This window comes from Dendropsophus ebraccatus, chromosome 9, assembly GCF_027789765.1.
Source record: "Dendropsophus ebraccatus isolate aDenEbr1 chromosome 9, aDenEbr1.pat, whole genome shotgun sequence".
NCBI lineage: Eukaryota > Metazoa > Chordata > Amphibia > Anura > Hylidae > Dendropsophus > Dendropsophus ebraccatus.
In genome coordinates, this window is record NC_091462.1 from 52,601,365 (window position 1) to 52,621,321 (window position 19,957).

The window sequence follows — 19,957 nt, forward strand, 5'->3', positions numbered from 1 at the left end:
CATTCAGTTATTGTAGATTTACCAACCACATCTGCTGTTCTTTTGTTCCAAGCATCTACCACTCTTTCAGTAAAGTAATATTTTCTTATGTTTTTTTTAGATTATCACTCCGTGTATTAGGGCCCTTACTTTGTAAGAGCTAGGGAGTACCCACCTTGCTGGACACGTTGCTTTATATATCTGCCCAGTTGTGCTGTCACCCTCTCCGCTCTTCTTGGGCTGTGATCCTTTTCTTCTTGGTCCATACTGACATTCCATTACTATTGCTCTACTTCCTACAAAAACAAACACACTTTTAACAGATTTGTTTAAAGGGACTTTCTCACATGAACCCCAATAAACCCCTGGAAATTTACTGTTTAATAAATGTATTGATAATGGACATTATAGTGGGGGTCTTAGATCATTTTAAGCAAATTTGTTATACATTCTATGCTGAAAAATACTTTTGTTGGAAAACATTGTGGATTTTTAACCCTTTCAGGACCAAGGCAAATTTTATGAATATGACCTGTGTCACTTTATTCATCAATAACTTAGGAATACTTTTACCACTCCTTCTGATTTCAAGATTGTTTTTTTGTTACATATTCTACTTTATGTTAGTGGTAAATTTGAGTTGATAGCTTTAGAATTTTTTTGTGAATAACTCCAAAATGTTGTTAAAAATGTAAAACAAAGTGCATTTCTCTACATTTGAAAGTCTCTGCCAATAAGGAAAATAGTAATACTACATTCATTATTTATTAATTCATATCTATAACATGTCTACTTTATTTTAAAAGCATTTGGTGAACATGCTTTTACTTATTTGGGATGTTAGAGGCCGTAAATGTTTAGTAGCAATTTTCAAAATGTTCGTGAAAATTTCAAACTCAGAAATTCTTTAGGCACCAGTTCAGTTTTGGAGTATATTTTAGAGGCCTGTATACTAAAATCCCCCACAATTCAACCCATTTTGAAATCTTCACTCTTTCAAGTATTTAAATTTACATTAATTCAGTTATTTAACCCTTTGGGCATTTCACAGGAATAGCTGCAAATTAAGAGTGAAAAGTTAAAATTAGCATTTTCTTTCCAGAGATTCCAATGTAATCCTATGTGTTTTTTACAACACCAATTACCGTTACTGATCCACCAATGCCGGCAATTGCCGATGCTGGACCCCCTTTGGGGGTCCAGTGGCAGTTACACTAAACTGTCAGCTATCAGCTGAAAGTTTAGTTGCAGCTCCTGGTCTCTGTTTGTGTAAACAGTGAGCATCTGAAGCAGGTCAGTAAATGCCATGATTAAGGAAGCCTTTCCGAAACGCGTTGGCGTTTATGATACTGTCATGTACAGTTTTTAATATGCTACAATAAAGAAAAGATTTTTATACTACTTGGAGCCAGACAGCAACTATTTGTATTCCATATATGTATCGGGAGTCGGCCCGACTCAAGGTCTCGTGCTTCATGGTGGCTGGTGCCTGAACTTTTGGATCAAGGGTGAACTGATATTATCCCTTTCTTCTCTACAGTAAATTTACTGACTTTTGCTTGAAAGGGTTAAGGAGACTGGAGCCTTATGCACAGATGGGGGTGAGCTGATCTATTAAAGACTTTTATACTAATTATAAAGGGGGTCCCTAACTTAAGACCAGAGTGGAGAGCCTCTTTTTCTGCCAGACATACTGTAACTTGTGCAATTTTTCAAGGGAAAATGTCATACTGAAGATGCAGTCCAATCTACAAACATCATGTTATAAAGCAAGAGAGCTGAGCAGACTGACACATAGTTTTATGGGAAAAGTCCAGGATATCTTGTCATTTAATAATGTAAACCTCTGCTCATTCTCAGCTATTATCTACTATTCAGTGTTTAGTAATTGACAGCTATCAGTGTGTGTAAATGTGCACTTAGATAGTGCTGTAGGACTGCCCACTTGACTTCTTATTCTGCTCAGCAATTCCTGATCTATAAAATGATTCCTGCAGATTGGGCTCATTTTCAACATGATAGGTTCTCTTTATTCCTCCTTCACACGTCAGGAAAATCTGCAGCCAATCACTGGTTCTTAGTCTCATGCTATCTACTGCTGAGGCAAGTGATAACCTGCAGGGTACATGGGCATGGGAAGGTTAGTATGGCAGATTCTTTCTTTAAAGACAATAACAAGGTTGTGATTCAGAACACCTTTAAGGTGTCATAGTGGCATCATTGTTAATGTGGGGGACTCCCAAAATGAACCATTGAATCGGGACCCATTAGCCTTTAGCTGTGCGCCCAGTAAGCAGAGTTTCCCTGCCACACACCCTACAACAGCCAAATATTATATGCACAAGCCAAAAAGACAGAAATGGCTGCACATCGCACCCATGGCTGACACGAAGGCTTATTCAGCTACATTTAAAACCAACATCAGAAGTTAGTATATAATTTGGCCAAACCATATTGCCTCATGTACCACGTGCAGGTCTTCTAATACACGAGTCCCTAACCAAAAAACATCACTGTGCCGGTCAGCGACCACAATCCCCGCAAAACGTGCGCAAGCAGAGAAGGGGGGCCACGGAATGGCCCTGCAACCCCATTGTGACAGGACCAGACCACAAAAGGCCCCCCCAGACCCCACAGGCGGAAAAAGTGGACGCCAAGCAACACAAGTGTGAACAAGCTCTTACCTCTCTCTCCATTCCTCTGCAGGTAGAATGGGAGAATACTAAGAGATCCTCCCCTTATGTACACAGGTGCTTCCTGCTAATTTGGATCACATGGGTCTTACAAAGCACGAGTGCTAGCCAAATATTATATAGATGTGTGAACTTAATGGGGTAAGGTTGGTTACAGAGCTTATTAGACAGCTCAATAATCGTGTGGTCTAGCTATGTTCGCCCAGCCCTTTACTTTAAGCAGCTGCTGGCTGTGCATCTACTACTACATGGAGAGATGTGCGGATGACTGAAGAATATTTTTAAACATGTTGAAAGACAACAATCATCTGATGAGCGATTGTTTGCTCCCTAGTCCGCTCACCGTTGTCTCTATTATACAAAGAGGTAATCACCCCATGTAATAGGACCTTTACTTTTGACAACTAAATGTTTAAAGCGTAACTCTAATTTAAGCAGCAAAAAAATGAAATTTCTCGAATAAAAAGCCCATGTGTTACCCTTTAAAAAGAGCCCTAAACTGCGTTGGTAGCTTGTGCGCTTGCCGAGATATCACCAGTTGTTTGGCTCAGAGGAATAAATGAATTTTTCTCCTGGCTGAGAGATAGTGGGCGTGGCCTATCCCTCATCTCTCTGGCTGGGTCCCTCCATTCACTGACCAGCACCTTAGCAGATGTATCACACATAGCAGGGTCAGATAGAGCCCCAGCATACAGTATCACAATATAAGATTAGATACAGCCCCAGCATACAGTATCACACACGATGTGATTAGATACAGGGCTGCATAACAGTAAGGTGTGGGACACTGAAGGGGAGTGGGGGCTGGGGGACCACAGTACTCTTCCCTCTTATTTACTCTGATGTCTGACAGGAACACATAGCAGGAGGACAGCGTTGCTCTCCTGCTTACTACAGGACTGAGGAGAGCACCAGCACTGAAAGGGTGTCAGCCTGAACGGAGGAGGGAGGGGGAGGGGACCGGAGTGCTGCTCTTTCTATGTATACAGATACCAGATCACATAGGAAGAAAGTGCAGGAATCGGGGGAGGGGACATAACAATCAAAGATACCGGAGATGTGCCTGAGCTGCGGAGGGGGCTGCCGTCCAGTGCAGGATGAGAGGAAGCAAGGGAGGAGTGACCTCTGAAGTTCTCCTGTGTTTGAGCTGTCATGAAGCACATGGCAGGGAGAGTGCTGGGGTCTCCTGCTTACCATAGGCTAGTAACAATCACGGAGCTCCAGCAGTGGCAGCAGGGTGATCAGGAGACAGGAGAGGGATGATGCCTCCAGGGGTTGGGGGAGGGGGGGTCCTGTCCTCTCCAGGCATGCATTTATATCTGAATGACTTCTTGCTATGTGCCCGATGTGTGAATCATCCCCGAGCACATAGCAGGCAGAGCGTACCTCTCACCTCCTCACTGCCTGTCATGTGACTTGCTGACAGCCCGTACCTAACTGCCACTTAGGCAATGGACGGATTTTCAGGAGGCTGGGACAGTTTTGCACAAGTAATAGAGAGGAAAACACACAGCTAAGGGGACATTCCGCTTCATATATTTAAAAAACGGTTCAATTTAGGTAAATGATCTAAATTGCAAATATTCTTATAATGGCCTAAACTAACTAAAACTAAATTGTAAAAATATTTTATAGTTGCGCTTTAATTACTGTTTAGTCACAAATACCAAATTATAATTTCTACTCGAAGGCCACATTCACGCATCTATAGTGCAGCCCAGGGCGGATGACTCCACTATGAATGTGCATAAGCAGTGCTCCGGGCTTCAAACAGTACTACATTGGCAGTATATTGAGATAGAGATCTGTGCGACAAATCCCGGTCCACACGTCAACATGTAGTTTTTTGGGGGTTTTTTTGTGGCACAGATCTCAGCCCTGTGCACATGTAGGGATGCACGAATGGGGCGATTAAAAAACACTGGTCCTACGGATGTGTGAGTGTGGCCTAAAGACGGGGATTTGTTCAACCACAGTTAAAGATATACAGATATACATTGTGTACCTGCATTAATAAAGGGGATGCCATCATAAGGGACATACTGTGACTTCCACATAAGCCGGGTGGCAGGTTTGGCTGGGCTTGGAGATTGTCTGGTCCCCCATACACTCATTGTGTGTTGCTTGTGAAGACCTAAAATATTCATCAGTTCAGCCTCACTCAAACAGTAACCACGATAAGAATCTCCAATTTTCTGAAAGATGGAACATCAATGGAGAATATAAGGTCAAGTTCAATAATCTGACGAGTCATTCTTGTGAAGGAGCTGTAAATATCAGACACATTTTTAAAAAGGGTCTGATTTTTCAGTGAAATACATAAAGCTACAAATTTTATTATTTTTTCAAATGAACTCGTGTCCGAAAGTTATACAGATTTGACAGAAAGGGTACGTGCACACTACAGATTCCCGGCGGATCACCCTGCACGGATTCTGCAGCTAATCCCCGCTCGCTGGCGCGCGCATCTCTGCTGTTCCCATAAGCTTCATTCTATAGTTTGCCAGAGTCTGCCATCTGCACAAAGAATGAACCTGCTCATTCTTTGGGCGGATGGCGGAATCTGGCAAACAATAGAATGAAGCCTATGGGACCAGCGGAGATGCGTGCAGCTACCAGCGGCCGCGAACGAGTGTGAGCTGCAGAATCCGTGGCGGGTGCAATCTGCAGAATCCGCTGCGGGTGTTCCTTCGGGATTCCTTAGTGTGCAAATACCCGAACTGTCCAAAGCAGGAAAGTTTTTCTGTGGAAGTTTGCTCCTGCTTTGAAAAGTTTCTTTCACGGACAGAGGTGGCAGCAGAGAGAACTGTGTCAGACTGGAAAGAATACATCACTTCCTGGACGACATATGGCAGCTGATGAGTACTGAAAGACTTGTAAATACAAGTAAATTACAAATATATATAACTTTTTTATACCAAAAACTTTTTATAAAAAAAAAAAAAAAAAAAAGAATTTCCCTGGACTATCCCTTTAAAGAAGTATTCCCTTCTCAGCTTCTTACCCCATCCATTGGATAGGGAATAACAAGCTAATCACTTGGAGTCCAACAATCACGGATCCTGTAAACAGTTAGTGCTCCATTTATTTTGGGGATAATTAAGTCCCTGTTCTCGGAATAGGTGGGGTTCTTCACGATCAGACTTCCAGTGATAAGCTTGGTATCTCCTATTCAATAGATAGGGGACGATAGGCTGAGATTGGAATGCCCTTTATATGTCTTGCTGCAATCTTGGCAAAGCTAGCTTACCTCACAACTCCTAAGTCGGCGTGCCCAAACAGGAATGTTAGGTGGAAGTGGTTGAAGAGGTTTTGGAAACTGTTCTACAGATAACCTAAAAAAAAAAAAAAAAAAAAAACAGGTTTAAATCATCTTTCTATGCATAAACCTAAAAGAACAAAATCAAGAGTCAGACTCTAAATAAACACAAAATGGTGGTGAAAAATAGATAAAGTGGTCGGACAATGTCGTCGGATTCACATGAGCATAATACAGGGGTGGTTTTGTGCCCACATTGTTGCTTAAGTCCTGATCCAACTCCAGATCTATTGACTTGAACTAACATCATTGTAGAACAGCATGCTGTCTGTTCAGGTCATTAGACCCCTGATCAGACTGTGCCTAGTGACTGTAATACATGCAGACAATTGTATTATGCTTATTTGAACCCAGCCTCAGTGTATGACCACATTCAATGAATGGAGTAGGACCTCCCACATGACTACTCAGCCCAGAATGAGCAGAGATTTCCATGATTATTAACATGTTATCCTGGAACCATAGATCAATCTGCACAGCTCCTTCTGCTCTATAACATGATGCCTGCAGATTAGACTGCATCTATTATATGACCGGTTCCTGTGTACTAGTTCTCTCCATGTGTGAATCTGGCCTTAGAAACAGCTGTTCCTCCTGACTCCTCTGTAAATGTGCAAATCTGCAAAGGGTTGACCCAGCGTGCATGATTTTTCAGGCAAACGATAATAGGTTACTGCCAGACTTCTCTGGTAGCAGATTACCTCCTGTGGTAGCAAAGAATAGGACACACAGACATATAATATGCAGAATACTTCTTTAACTTAATATCTGGCAGAGTTGGGAAACCCCCATATATAGTAGATAATCAGCCAATTTCAAGACATTAGCAGGTTCAGATTATCCATTGTGTATAAATCACCTTTTCTACTGAAGTTGCTCATGTGTATATGCATTACTGTTGAGCAGGGTTATGTGTCTGTCTCTTCTTCGCTAAGTGTACGCAACATCTCATACACACACTGTGGCAAATATCAGTAGTGTGTACATTTGTTTTCATGATTTTACGTGTAGAATTAAAATAATTGGCAGATAAACTAAATGTAAAACTAAATTTATACCAGTGTAATTTTCACCATGACTACATAAGTACGACAGCCTGATTTTTTATTTTCTACCTGGCAGCTGATTTCTTAGATACATCAAGTGCAGTGCCGGAGTGGATGACGAGGCTGCCGGTGCCTTCGGGGACAGCATTTCCTGAGATATTTTGTACAGTCTGCAGAGTCTCTCTTGTCTGGTTGTGTTCTACAGGCTCTTTAAACCATTAAAAACAATTGTGCGTTAGAAACACATTAAATTCAGCTTTAGACGTCCATATTATGCTGGGGAAAAAACTCTTCAGGTAGAGAATGTAAAGTCTAAACATTAAACCATATGTGTCTTAAATAGGTTACCCAGGATTAGAAAAAGTCATCTATTTTTATCCAAAAATAGAACCACACCTGTCCTCAGTTTGTGAGTGATATTACAAGTCAGCGCCATTCACTTTTTTTTTTTATAAATGTAATTTTTATTAAAGATTTTATAGAAGTTTTACGACAATACAGGTATGCATAAGAAAGGAGGAATAGAGCAAGTTCCGCACAAGGGGAAGTACAATCGCAAAAAGGCAAAATATCGTCCATCAGTGATGTACTTTAAAATACAATAGCCAGTCAATAACAATCAATTGTCATCTCAAGGTAGAGCGCCATTCACTTTAATACAACTAAGTTCTAATACCGCACACCCAAACAGGAGGACATAAGTGGTGCTGTTTCTGGAAAAAAGCAGCAATGTTTTTCTAAGTCTGGTTAACTTCATAATTGAAATACATGGACAACAAATAATGTAATTAACTTGTTATGAGGTTAAATTGGTTCACTATTGAAACTTTTAGGTTATGTTCACACGCTGTACAAACAACGGCCGTTCCATAATGCTACTTATGGCCAGAATTTATGATTATTAATTCCGGACGTAGGTAGGGTTAAACAACGGCCATTCATGACGGAACATTTGTACGTAGTTGGAACATAGCCTTAGGCTATGTTCTCACAATGCACTATTTTTTTTTAAAGAACGGTCGTTGTTTTCCATTAAAGCAACGGCAGTTCTTTTTATACTGCAATGATATGCACTGAAGACAATGAAACAACATTGTTTTCACATTATGTATTGAACAACAGCCGTTGATTTGAGTGCTAAACAATGGTCGTTGTACAATGCATTGTGTAAAAACAACGGACATTGTTGCATTGACTTTAGTGCATATCGTTGCAGTATGAAAAGAACGACTGTTGTTTTAATGGATAACAATGGCCGTTCTTTTAAAAAATAGTATGTCGTGTCAACATAGCCTTATACTGTTTTATGCCTATTGCATGGTTTGAGGGGGCAGTGCAGGACAAAGATTTTCAAAGTAGCTCTCTCACACCACCTTGGAAAGATAGCTTTTCCTTCAAGTCAATATTTCACTCTAACCAGGAGTCTCAGAACATGACCAGGCATAAATGTCAAGCCAAAAATCCCTCCAAAAGGAAAAGAATACCCATCTGCAGACAGATGTTTTGGGGTTATTGCCCTTCCTCTCCATACATATCTATGCTCTCCTCAAGTAGAATTGGGGTCCCTTTGGTCCAATGACAACCGACCTCTCAACAGCCAGCTAGCACCCTGCTCTGTACTGACAAGGGGCAATAACCTCAAATTAGCTGTCTGCAGATGGGTATTTTTTCCTTTTGGAAAGATTTGGGGTTTGGGTTTGGCCCATTCATGTTCTGAGATTCCTAGTTGGAGTGAAACACTGACTTGAGGAAAGTCATTCTTTCAATATGGTGTGTGAAAGATTTTATGCATATTCTTTCTTCCCAAATTCCTAGTGTAGCATGAATGGCCTGTAAGTCTCCATACATCTTTATGACTTTCTCATCAAGGGGAAGTAGTATTCCATTGTTCCCAAAGATATTCCAAGTACACCAAAGAGAAAATCCATGTGCCATGTACAGGGAATTATATATTGGTGTCACTGGTTATTTCTGTATATAGGTTGCTTTGTGCAGTGGCAGTATGATGGCAATATTTCACTGCATGTTGGTAACTGTAAGATACATTTAGATTTCCCTACATTTGCTGTGAATGCACCGAACATTATATATGCCTATGTATTTTGTTTTGCATTATTGCAAATATTATACTGCCCGACTGCTAAAAATACTCGCCAGAAATGCTTTGAGAAGTGTTTGTTCTCTGCTGGATAAAATATAGTGTGACTTCAGGTTACATGTCCTACAGGGCTATTTGTAACAGTTCTCTGCATTGGTAAAAGGGGTTATGCAGTTTGTATACACTAAAGACTTTTCAACAAAAAAAAAAAAAAAAATAAAAAAAAAAAAAAAATATATATATATATATATATATATATATATATATATATATATATATATATATATATATATTTTTTTTTTTTTTTTAAATAAAAAGGACCGGTAATTTTTTTTATCCTGGATAACCTCTTTGAAAGTGTTTCACTATTCATTAATGAAAAATATTTCAAAGGGAAACTATCAGCAAATTAAAAGTATCTAATGTGCTGATATGTCCCTATAGTGCACAAGGTGCTGAGAATGAAGGTAAATTTCTTACCTTGATCCTCACTGCTGTTTTTGGGATATTAGTAGTTTCATCCATATGCCACTGTAGGATTTGGTGAACTGTAGGCAGAACTACCACCCTCAGTGCTCCAATCTTCCTCCAGCTAGCCCCCTCCCTCTAATAAATATTGGAGCGACACTCTGCAGTGATGTCACCCATCATTACAGGGCATCGGATGAATATTAATTAGGTGGGGGGGCCAGCCGAGGGCAGATTGGTGCACTGAGGGAGGTAATCCTGTCCCCAGTGCACCAAACTACCTAACTAGCATATGAATGAACTACTAATATCCCAAAAACAGCAGTGAGTGTCAAGGTAAAAAACTTACCTTCATCCTCAGCGCCCCATGTTTTATAGGAATATATAAGCAGGTTATATAAGTTGAGAACACTTTTAAAGCAGCATTTGTCCTTGAAAGTTGTCTTAGTCATTGTTACCTTGAGGAATAAGAAGCTGAGCTGTTGTCTGGTTGGAGGGAATGACATTGACATGAAACACTTGTCCGTTCTCTGATTCACTGGCTAATATCATCTTTAGCAAATAGAAAAACAGAACAGGAAACTGATCAGTATACAGCAATATAACAATATACATAACTATCTTCCTAGGACCTAGTGGAATGACATTCAGGAAGTATAACATTATAAAGAAGTAATGCATTTCATGGAGTATTATGCTTATCTACCCTGTCATCCATCTGCAGTAGACTACAGGAATATATTGTACGGTATAATTATATAACTATTACAAAATTCACTTACCATCTGAGGGCTGGTGCCGGGCAATGCCTGAATTTCATAACGGATGGCATTCCCATCTTGATCTATAAAGTGATATTGTTCAGTAAGGGTTGAGATCTGCTGCTGTGAGGCATCCTAAAGAGAAAATGCATGCTGTATAGTAAGTAAAATAACATGTAAATGGGGTATCCCTTATTGTTCCCCTGATGTAAAATTGTGTGTATTAACCTTTAAGTTTATTCATAATGTGTATGTGTGATGTTGTGTAGCGTCCCACATTTGTGCACCTATAGCCCTTGTGTTGTAAAATAACAAAAGGATCCGTATTACTATACAAAGTGTACAAAGTTTATTAACAGCGTGCAAGGTGCAAGGCCAGGTATATACAAAATATAGCACCTCACTGATGCAATATAGTGAATAATCTTTATTGCCACAATTGTACACTTAAACCCTAGCCAGGATCTTTTTCAATGTTGCAGTGGAAGTCGTAGTGGAAGCGCTCCTGGAAGCGCTCCCTTCATCAGGAGGAGGGCTTCTGATGAAGCCAATGTATGGGTGAAACTAGTTGAGGGGCTGTGCAGTTTATTTTAAGTGCATTGCTCTCATAGCCCAGTTAGATATTACTATTACTACTAGTTAGTCAGTAGTCTGCAGCTACTATGACTATATAAATATAGGTACAATCCACTCTGGAAGGCTAGGGAAGCTATGTGATTTTAATGAGCACAACTTTATACATATTATTTTCTATTTGAAGGCCATTAAAAGTTACGTTTTACTCAGTGGTAGGTGTTATTGGATGTGATTTGGGCTTTTGGCCCTTACAAGTTGGCTCTGGTATTGATACCATCCATATTACCTAGGGCACATTATTTTTGTCAGTTCACAAAAAGGCTGACTTAAGGACCTATTACACAAAATGATTATCGTCCGTATTCAACTAATAATCGTCCCGTGTAATAGAAGGCAACGATCAGATGACATGAACTATGTCGGCTGATCGTTGCTGTCGTTTGTCTTTCAACATGTTGAAAGACAAACGACCTAGATAGCAGTGATCTGAAGCTGTCGCTCCACGGAACAAGAGCAGCGGCAGCGGACTGCCGCGATCCTCTAGCGATCACCCGGCATGAGTGCTGACAGCGTCTGTTTGCTCCTTAATATCGCCCCGTGTAATAGCTTTACTGACCTCGAGTTCCAGTTCATGCTCTCCCGACTGGGTGTCTGCATTTGTGCAAGTAATTAGCAACTCTGTGGGGTGTGCCATTGTGTCACATTGTAGCCCACTGCTCTCCATTTCTGTGTGACCTGCGGATATAAAACAAAACATTAGGTAGAATTAGGTAGGATCTTAAAAGGGTACTCCAGTGGAAAAAAATGTAAATTAACTGGTACCATAAAGTTATACAGAGTTGTAAATTACTCCTGTTTAAAAAATACTCAAGCAAGCCTTTCAGTACTTATCAGACTTATCAGTACTTTTCTCCAGTCTGACACAGTGCTCTCTTTTATTTTTTCAAACATATATTTATTCAGTTTTGCAGTTTTACAAAATAAAAAGGTCAGTTGGCGAAGGAAACCTCACGCCTCGTTCCTTCTGGGCATATGCAAACATTAACCCCTTAAGGACAGAGCCAATTTTGATTTTTGCGTTTTAGTTTTTACCTCCTTGTGCTTAAAAGGCCATAGCACTTGCATTTTTCCACCTAGAAACCCACATGAGCCCTTATTTTTTGCGTCACTAATTGTACTTTGCAATGACAGGCTAAATTTTTGCATAAAGTACACTGCGAAACCAGAAAAAAATTCAAAGTGTGGTGAAATTGAAAAAAAAAAAGCATTTTGTTTATTTGGGGGAAATGTGTTTTTACGCCATTCGCCCTGGGGTAAAACTGACTTGTTATATATGTTCCTCAAGTCGTTACGATTAAAACGATATGTAACATGTATAACTTATATTGTATCTGATGGCCTGTAAAAAATTTAAACCATTGTCAACAAATATACGTCACTTAAAAATCGCTCCATTCCCAGGCTTATAGCGCTTTTATCCTTTGGTCTATGGGGCTGTGTGAGGTGTCATTTTTTGCGCCATGATGTGTTCTTTCTATCGGTACCTTGATTGCGCATATACGACTTTTTGATCGCTTTTTATTACAATTTTTCTGGATTTGATGCGACCAAAAATGCGCAATTTTGCACTTTGGGATTTTTTTGCGCTGACGCCGTTTACCGTGCGAGATCAGGAATGTGATTAATTATAAGTTTGGGCGATTACGCATGCGGCGATAGCAAACATGTTTGTTTATTTATTTATTTACTTTTATTTATAACCTGGGAAAAGGGGGGTGATTCAGACTTTTATTAGGGGAGGGGGCTTTTTACTATTAACAACACTTTTTTTTTTTTACTTTAACACTTATACTAGAAGCCCTCCTAGGGGACTTCTAGTATAAGTGCTTTGATCTCTCATAGAGATCTCTGCAGCATAGATATGCTGCAGAGATCCATCAGATCGGCACTCGTTTACTTCCGGCTGCTGCAGTCAGAAGTAAACGAGTGCCGAGCCGGGGACGGCGCCATCTTGGAGCGGTCCTTGGCCGGCTTCAGAAACGGAGATCGCTCCTCCGGGATAACATCCCGGGGGAGCGATCTCCGCCACTAGACACCAGGGAACGGCTGAATCCGGTAATCGGATGCAGCTGTCATGTTTGACAGCTGCATCTGATTACTGTATTAGCGGGCACGGCGATCGGACCGTGCCCGCTAATACCTACGGTCCCGGGCTACAAGCGGCACCCGGGACCGCCACGGTTCAGAGCGGGGTCGCCGCGCGGCCCCGCTCTGAACGTCCTTACCGGCATCAGGGCGTAAATTTAAGCCCGATGTCGTTAAGGGGTTAACAAGGCAGTTTAACACAACAAAATATAACAACATCTGGTCTGGTAGGGGTAATTTGGCACCCCAGTATTTAAACAAAGAGGGCTCTGTCCCCTTCAGTGCTGCCTGTCATAATGTAGCATGCAAGTAGGATACAGAATGGGTTGACATAGGAGTCCGTATATATACTGATATGGGATTGGATGTCGACTCACTCCGCCGGTCTCGCAGTCTGGAGGAAAGGAACCCATGTATCTGTCGAAAAGCCAGGAAATGGTTCGGTGGGATAGAGGTTTCCTGTGCTTCTGCAAATGACAGATACCTGTGTTGCGAGGCTTTCATTAAATCAGAGGCAGCTTTTACTCCCCTCATTTTCCAGATCCGGAACATTGGGTTGAGTTGTCCCTGTGTAAATTCCGGGTGTCGTCACAGGTCCATATGTAAACTCACTAGAATGGGGAGACCCAGGAGCTTCCAACTATGTTGCCAAGCTTTAACTGTGTCCCGAAGGAGCAGGCTTTGTTAAACTATTGGGGGCAGGGCGGCATATCTTGTATGTAATAGGCTATTGAGTGACCAAGGGGTCGCCAGTTGAGACTCCAACTCATAATTAGAGTATGAACTGAGCTTTTTTTGAGAAATACGGGGCCGTTTCAAGGCCCATATAAAAGTGCTGAACGCTTTCATAAGCAGTTTAACATCAGTATGCTTAAGGAGTAGTGGGACTGTCTGCAACAGGTAGAGAAGTTTGGCAAAGCCCATTGTTTTCAGTAGGGATACACGCGCTAGTAAGGAAAGAGGCAAATTGGACCATCTCTGGAGATCTCCCTGGATTTTCTTAATAATGGGGGGGGAAATTCATAGTATAGAGGGAACTCGGGTCGCTTCCCACCTTGACTCCTAGGTATGTAATCGAAGTGGGGGCCCATTTCAGTGAAAAATGTAGGTCAGGTGGGGGGTGGCGTGGTGTCCGCGGGCACAAGGCTAACAGTTTGCTTTTATCTACATTGACTTTAAAGCCCGAGTGGCTACCAAATTGCTCTAGATACCGTAGTACAGCTGGCAGATCTTTTCTGTAATAATTTAAAAACACCAATAGGTCCCCTGCAAAAAGCGCTACCCGCTGTTCCCCCGCTCCAATCCCTATTCCTCCCACATCAGGCGCAGATTGCAGTCTGCGGGATAATGGTTCTATAGCCAAGTTGAAGAGCAAAGGGGACAGCAGGCACCCCTGGCGTGTCCCTTTAAAGAGAGGTAAAGATGGGGAGAGGAACCCCGGGATATGGATCCTCGCTAGAGGCGTAGAGTATAGACTCTGTATATATGTGAGGAAAGATCCAGTGAAACCCATCTTTCTTCCCCATTACCTCCATCATCCATCCCCAGCTCACACTATCAAAGGCTTTTTCGGCGTCAATGGACAGGAGAGCTGGAGATGGATGACTTTGAGGCTTGAATCTGATCTCGTCAAGAACTGCCAATACTTTCCTGACATTCATGACTGCTGCCCGCCCTTTGATAAACCCCACCCTGGGCAGGTGAAATAAAGTCCGGCATTACCGGGGATAACCTATCCTCCATAATCTATGTGATAATTTTTAAGTCCAGGTTAAGCAAAGAGATAGGGCGGTAGGATCCCAGGAGTTGCGGGTCTTTTACGGGTTATAAGAGTACTTTAATATATGCCGTGTTTGATGGGCCTGGGATGGGGGTCCCCTCTAGGTAAGTTTTATAGACAGATAATAAGGTGGGGGAGATCTCTTCATTCAGAATTTTATAGAAATCCCCTGAGAACCAATCAGGGCCCTGGGCTTATGTGTTTTGAGATGTTTTATGACTCCCCGATATTTCCTCTAGTGTAACCGGGGAATTTAGAAGGGTCACTTGGTCCTCCGACAATGAGGGCAAAGCGCATCCCAACCATTGGGCCTTGGTGTTATCAGGGGACAAGGTGGGTCTGGCATACAGAGTTTGATAAAATTCTTGCAGGAGAGACACAATTTTTCAGGGTGATTGTGTGTGGTTCCCTTGGTGTCCTGTAATGTATTAATTTGTTGTGAAAGGGGCCCTTGGCAAACCTGGCTAAAATGCTCCCTGCTTTGTTACCATGCTTGAAAAGAAGTGCATCGAAATAAGATCTGTTAAGTGCCTATTTCCTTTCCATCCATTGTTCATAATCCTTACACGTTTGTTGCCCCTCCTTCCTAGCTTGGTCAGGCGGGGCTGTCAAAAAACAGGTGTACGCTCGCCTAAGGGAGAGGCAAAATTTGGTTATATTGGCTGTAAGTTTCTTTTGGAGAGCGTTTTTATAAGCCATAATTCGGCCCCGCAGGACAGATTTAGCTGCGCCCCAGAACAGTTGTGGTTGGTCAGCATGAGCTGAGTTATGGGTTGAGTACTCCAGCCACCATCCCTTTAAGAGGGCTTTGAACTCATCATCTTTGGCTAGCCCTATAGGAAATCTCCACAGAAAGTCCCGCCCCCTAGGAATAGTCGTTGCAAAAGCGCACAGTAATGGGGCATGGTCTGAGATTACCAAGTCCTCTATAGTGTGGGACAACAATTTAGGGAGAAAGGTGGACGATGAGAGTACATATTCGATTCTGGACCAAGAATCATGGGGAGCAGAATAAAAGGTATACTCCCGTGAGTCTGGGTGCAGGTGTCTCCGCGTGTCAGACAGTCCCACATTCTGGGTCATTAGTTCTAACGGTGTGGGTCTATGGGGTGATGAGGGCGGGTCTGGACGTTTATGTGACCTATCCTCCATTACCGACATCACTTCATTGAAATCCCCTGCCACCAATTTATTGGGGGTAGGGTCAGCCAGGAGTCTGGAGGAAAGCCTAGTAAAGAAAGCAGTGTTATTCCCATTAGGGCCATAAACATTATACACCATAACGTCATCAGACTGTAGTTTCACATGTAGGGAACATAGCCGACCCTTGTCATCATGTTCAGAACCCAGCACTTCGCCCCGGAAAGCTCTGCTAATCAGGGTCCTTTTTTGGGGAGACTGGAGCCCCTTTATATTCCATGAGATCAGGCGCAGCATTGACTCTGCTTAAGATGTGAAGCCTGTTGGAACTTTTCGAGGCCCTTCCTCCCGCCAGCATCCCCATCCACCCAACTCCCAACAAAATTAACTTGACAAGCTGCTCTGACGGCTGCGCCACAAGCACAGTGATCAGAGAGCAACGTATGCTGACTTCACTTTTTCCCATGCCGAGAGGCATCGTTTTACATATGTTACCGTCCCTGAGCCTGCCGCCGCCGCCCACCACAACCGGCAGCCGACACAGAGAAGGAAGCATATTAGGCAACAACTATCGTTAACGATATAGCAACTCAGTGTAGAAAAAGAAAAAACAGTTAACTAGGGGGCCAGGCAGGCAGTGTCCCAGAACGTAGGTCGTGGATCTCCATCATGAGGGGACACCACGGGGAATCAGGGTGGTAGGGAGGATCTCCTGCGCCGCTGTTTTTTTGGGGGGGCAGAACCACTCTGAGCCTCCTGGGGAAGCGGGGTCACCGACGAAGGATCATCATAAAGTTGTAAGTCCTCTCTGACTTTATCCGGTGATCGGTATGTGGAATAGGAGCCATCTTGGTGAAAAACGCGTAGTATTGCAGGGTGCAGCAAGGCAAATTTGCTATTTCTCCGATATAGAGCAGAACAAACAGGAGAGAACATTTTGCGTTGTCTGGTGGTTTCAGCAGAATAATCCGCAAAGATAAGTAGCTTGGCATTCTCATATATTATGGCTTCACGTTGGCGGCGAAATGCTTGGAGGATTTCTGCCTTGTCAAAATAGTCCAAGTACTTAACAATGACCTGGCGGGGACAGGAGCGCTGCTGGAGAGTCGGCTGGGAGACCCCCTGATCAGCACTCCTCCGGTCTGGTCTGAGTCTGTGCGCCCGCTCCACTTTACAATCATGAGAGAGGCCCAGGAGGGAAGGTAAGTTGGATTCGCATAGCGAGGCAAGATCCTGCTGGGCCCCCTATAACCCGTAGGTTGTTCCGCCTCGAGCGGTCTTCAAGATCTTGTAGTTTATGCCATAATTTGCGGTTCTCCGCTATCAGATCATTAGAAGTAGGAACCAGGGAGTCCATACCTTCCTCGAGCTGCAGAATGCGGGTCTCCGCCTCATCTAGGCGGTCGCCCTGTTGCGTGACCTCTGCCTGTAGATGCTTCAGGGCGGCATTAACAGTGGCCGTGAGTGTGGACTGGATCGTGGGTGAGAGGCGTTTAGCCACCGCAACGGCCAGGCGTTCATAGTGGATGTTCAGAGGGTCCTCTCCGTCCGACACATCATTACCCGATCGGCCTGGGGAACTGTCTCTACGCTCTGCAGCCGGCGGCTTACCCGCCATCTTGGCGCCCTGCATCTTCTCCCTCACGGGCTTCCGCAACGTATTGTCGTGCTCCTTGGGACCCATCGCCTGCACAAAGCGGTTCATGCAGCTTCTCTGAGTTGTTATGGTGGTAATTCACCTAGCTGTTGGCTGTTGTGCGGGTTTGAAGCGGCTTAACCGATGCGGCAGGCACGGTGCTGTGTCTCCGAGCGTCTTCACCACATGGCGCCAGAACCGGAAGTCGACACAGTGCTCTCTGCTGCCATCTTTGTCCATTTGAGGAACTGCCCAGAGCAGTAGACAAAGGTGGCAGCAGGGAGCTCTGTGGCAGACTGTACACCACTTCTTCCAGAGTATACAGCAGCTGATAAGTACTAGAAAGCTTGGAATTTTTTTCCTAATAGAAGTAATTAACTTATCTGTATATCTTTCTGAGAACCACTGCCCTAGAGGACCTGTTCTGTAATGCACGGACAACTTCACATCTGAATACATTCTGTGTAATGCTCATTAAATGCTCTTATGTTGCAGGGAGATTATATGCTTACTGCCGGGTTTCTACACACACAGATTGCAGTTGATCTCTCGGGTTTCTAGCAGTGTGTAGGTTGTGCACAGCTTTTGTCAGAAGGTCCTTTTATCAAAGAAGGATCGTCCAAGTAGAGTGCCTATTTAAAATGGATGTGCATGCAAACTACTTTTCAACAAGTCATGAAGACACTTCAGAAGATCCCTTTCTCACCCAGGTAAACCCTATTGGACCATGGACTACAATGACCATGCAATGTTCATCCCAAGTCAATAGATGTCATAGAAAGCCAAAGTGCCAGGGCACTCTGACTGCACACAGTGCGAATGAGCCTTTCAGACATGCTGTATACCTTTGACAGAAGATTCTGATGCGTGATACTATATAGGCATACTGTGGCATATCACCCATAGGTCCCCATATGCCAAAACGACACTCACAATTGTGGGCAACCCTAGGGATATGCTTAGCGTGTTAGCCTATGATGTGATGAACATTTCAACCTATGAATTAACCATGATACTGGTAGTGTCAGGGGAGTAAAGTAAGTATGTTTTTTTTTTTGTTATATGTGTCCTCCGTACCTCACTTTTCCTCCTCCCCTCCCAACTCTATATACTTGTATGGGCATCATGCAATCTGATCCCTTAGGGAACTTTGGTCTCATGTACTACCCTGCCCCATTGCCAGGCTACATCTGTCTTGGCTGAAAGGCACTTCCTGCTGTCATCTCAACAAGCAGAAACAACCTTCTCCGCCAATCATTAGCCAGAAGGGTCAAGAAGACAGCAACAAGTGCTGTGTTGCTGGGACAGACACAGCAGGGGATGGGAGTGGACATGGATAACTTTATTTTTTTTATGTGTATACACTGATTTCAGTGACAGACTGATACCCAATGTGTTTGGGGCCCCCAACAGGTGATGATGGGGAAAACCAATGATTAAAGTGACTCTGTACCTACAATCTGCCCCCCCCCCCAACCACTTGTGCCTTCGAATAGCTGCTTTAAATACAAGATCTGTTTTGGGGTCCATTAGGCAGGTGATGCAGGATGCAGTTATTGTCCTAAAAATCAACTTTTAAACTTGCAGCCCTGTATCAAATTGGTGTGGCCTAGAGTGTCTGTGCATTAGGGCCCTTTTACACAGAAAGATTATCTGACAGATTATCTGCCAAAGATTTGAAGCCAAAACCAGAAATGGATTTGAAAAGAGGAGAAATCTCAGGCTTTCCTTTATTTCCTGATCTCTGTTTATAGTCCATTCCTGGCTTTAGCTTCAAATCTGTGGCAGATAATCTGTCAGATAATCTTTCCGTGTAAAAGGGCCCTTAGGCTTACTAATCCCCACCCTCCTAATCATTAGAAATGGCCCTGGCAGAATTTCTTCTATTCCTCACTTATATGAACACAGCACATGTGCCGTTTTCAGACAAGTGGTGATTAGGAGAAATCCTGCCTGAAGCATTCCTAATGGTGAAGAGGGTGGGACGGAGAGGCGGTGCAAGCCTAATGCACAGACACTCTAGGCCACGCCAATTTGACACAGGGTGCAAGTTTAAAATTGCATCACCTGCCGAACGGACCCCAGGACAGATCTTGGATCAAAAGCAGCTATCCGAAGGTACAAGTGGTTTGGAGGGGGTCAGATTGTGGGTACAGAGTCGCTTTAAAGGGGTTGTCCGGCACTAAAAAATTATTCACAGAATAACACACATTACAAAGTTATACAACTTTGTAATGTATGTTATGTCTGTGATGGCCCCCTTCCCCGTGTCCCACCACCTCCACCCGTGTACCCGGAAGTGTGGTGCGCTATACT

At 43.1% G+C, this 19,957-nt stretch overlaps 1 protein-coding gene across 1 annotated transcript in view; it reads right to left on the bottom strand.

The window, feature by feature from the left end:
* Positions 1 to 19,957, bottom strand: part of CARF (calcium responsive transcription factor) — a 35,505-nt gene that overhangs the window by 12,151 nt on the left and 3,397 nt on the right. The window contains exons 2-8 of the mRNA XM_069985247.1: positions 11,557 to 11,675; positions 10,386 to 10,499; positions 10,062 to 10,155; positions 7,107 to 7,245; positions 5,923 to 6,007; positions 4,678 to 4,867; positions 155 to 275 (exon numbers count right to left, since the gene is read on the bottom strand). Coding sequence (XP_069841348.1) covers positions 155 to 275; positions 4,678 to 4,867; positions 5,923 to 6,007; positions 7,107 to 7,245; positions 10,062 to 10,155; positions 10,386 to 10,499; positions 11,557 to 11,664 — 851 coding nt within the window. The 5' untranslated portion in view covers positions 11,665 to 11,675. The remainder of the gene's footprint in view (positions 1 to 154; positions 276 to 4,677; positions 4,868 to 5,922; positions 6,008 to 7,106; positions 7,246 to 10,061; positions 10,156 to 10,385; positions 10,500 to 11,556; positions 11,676 to 19,957) is intronic.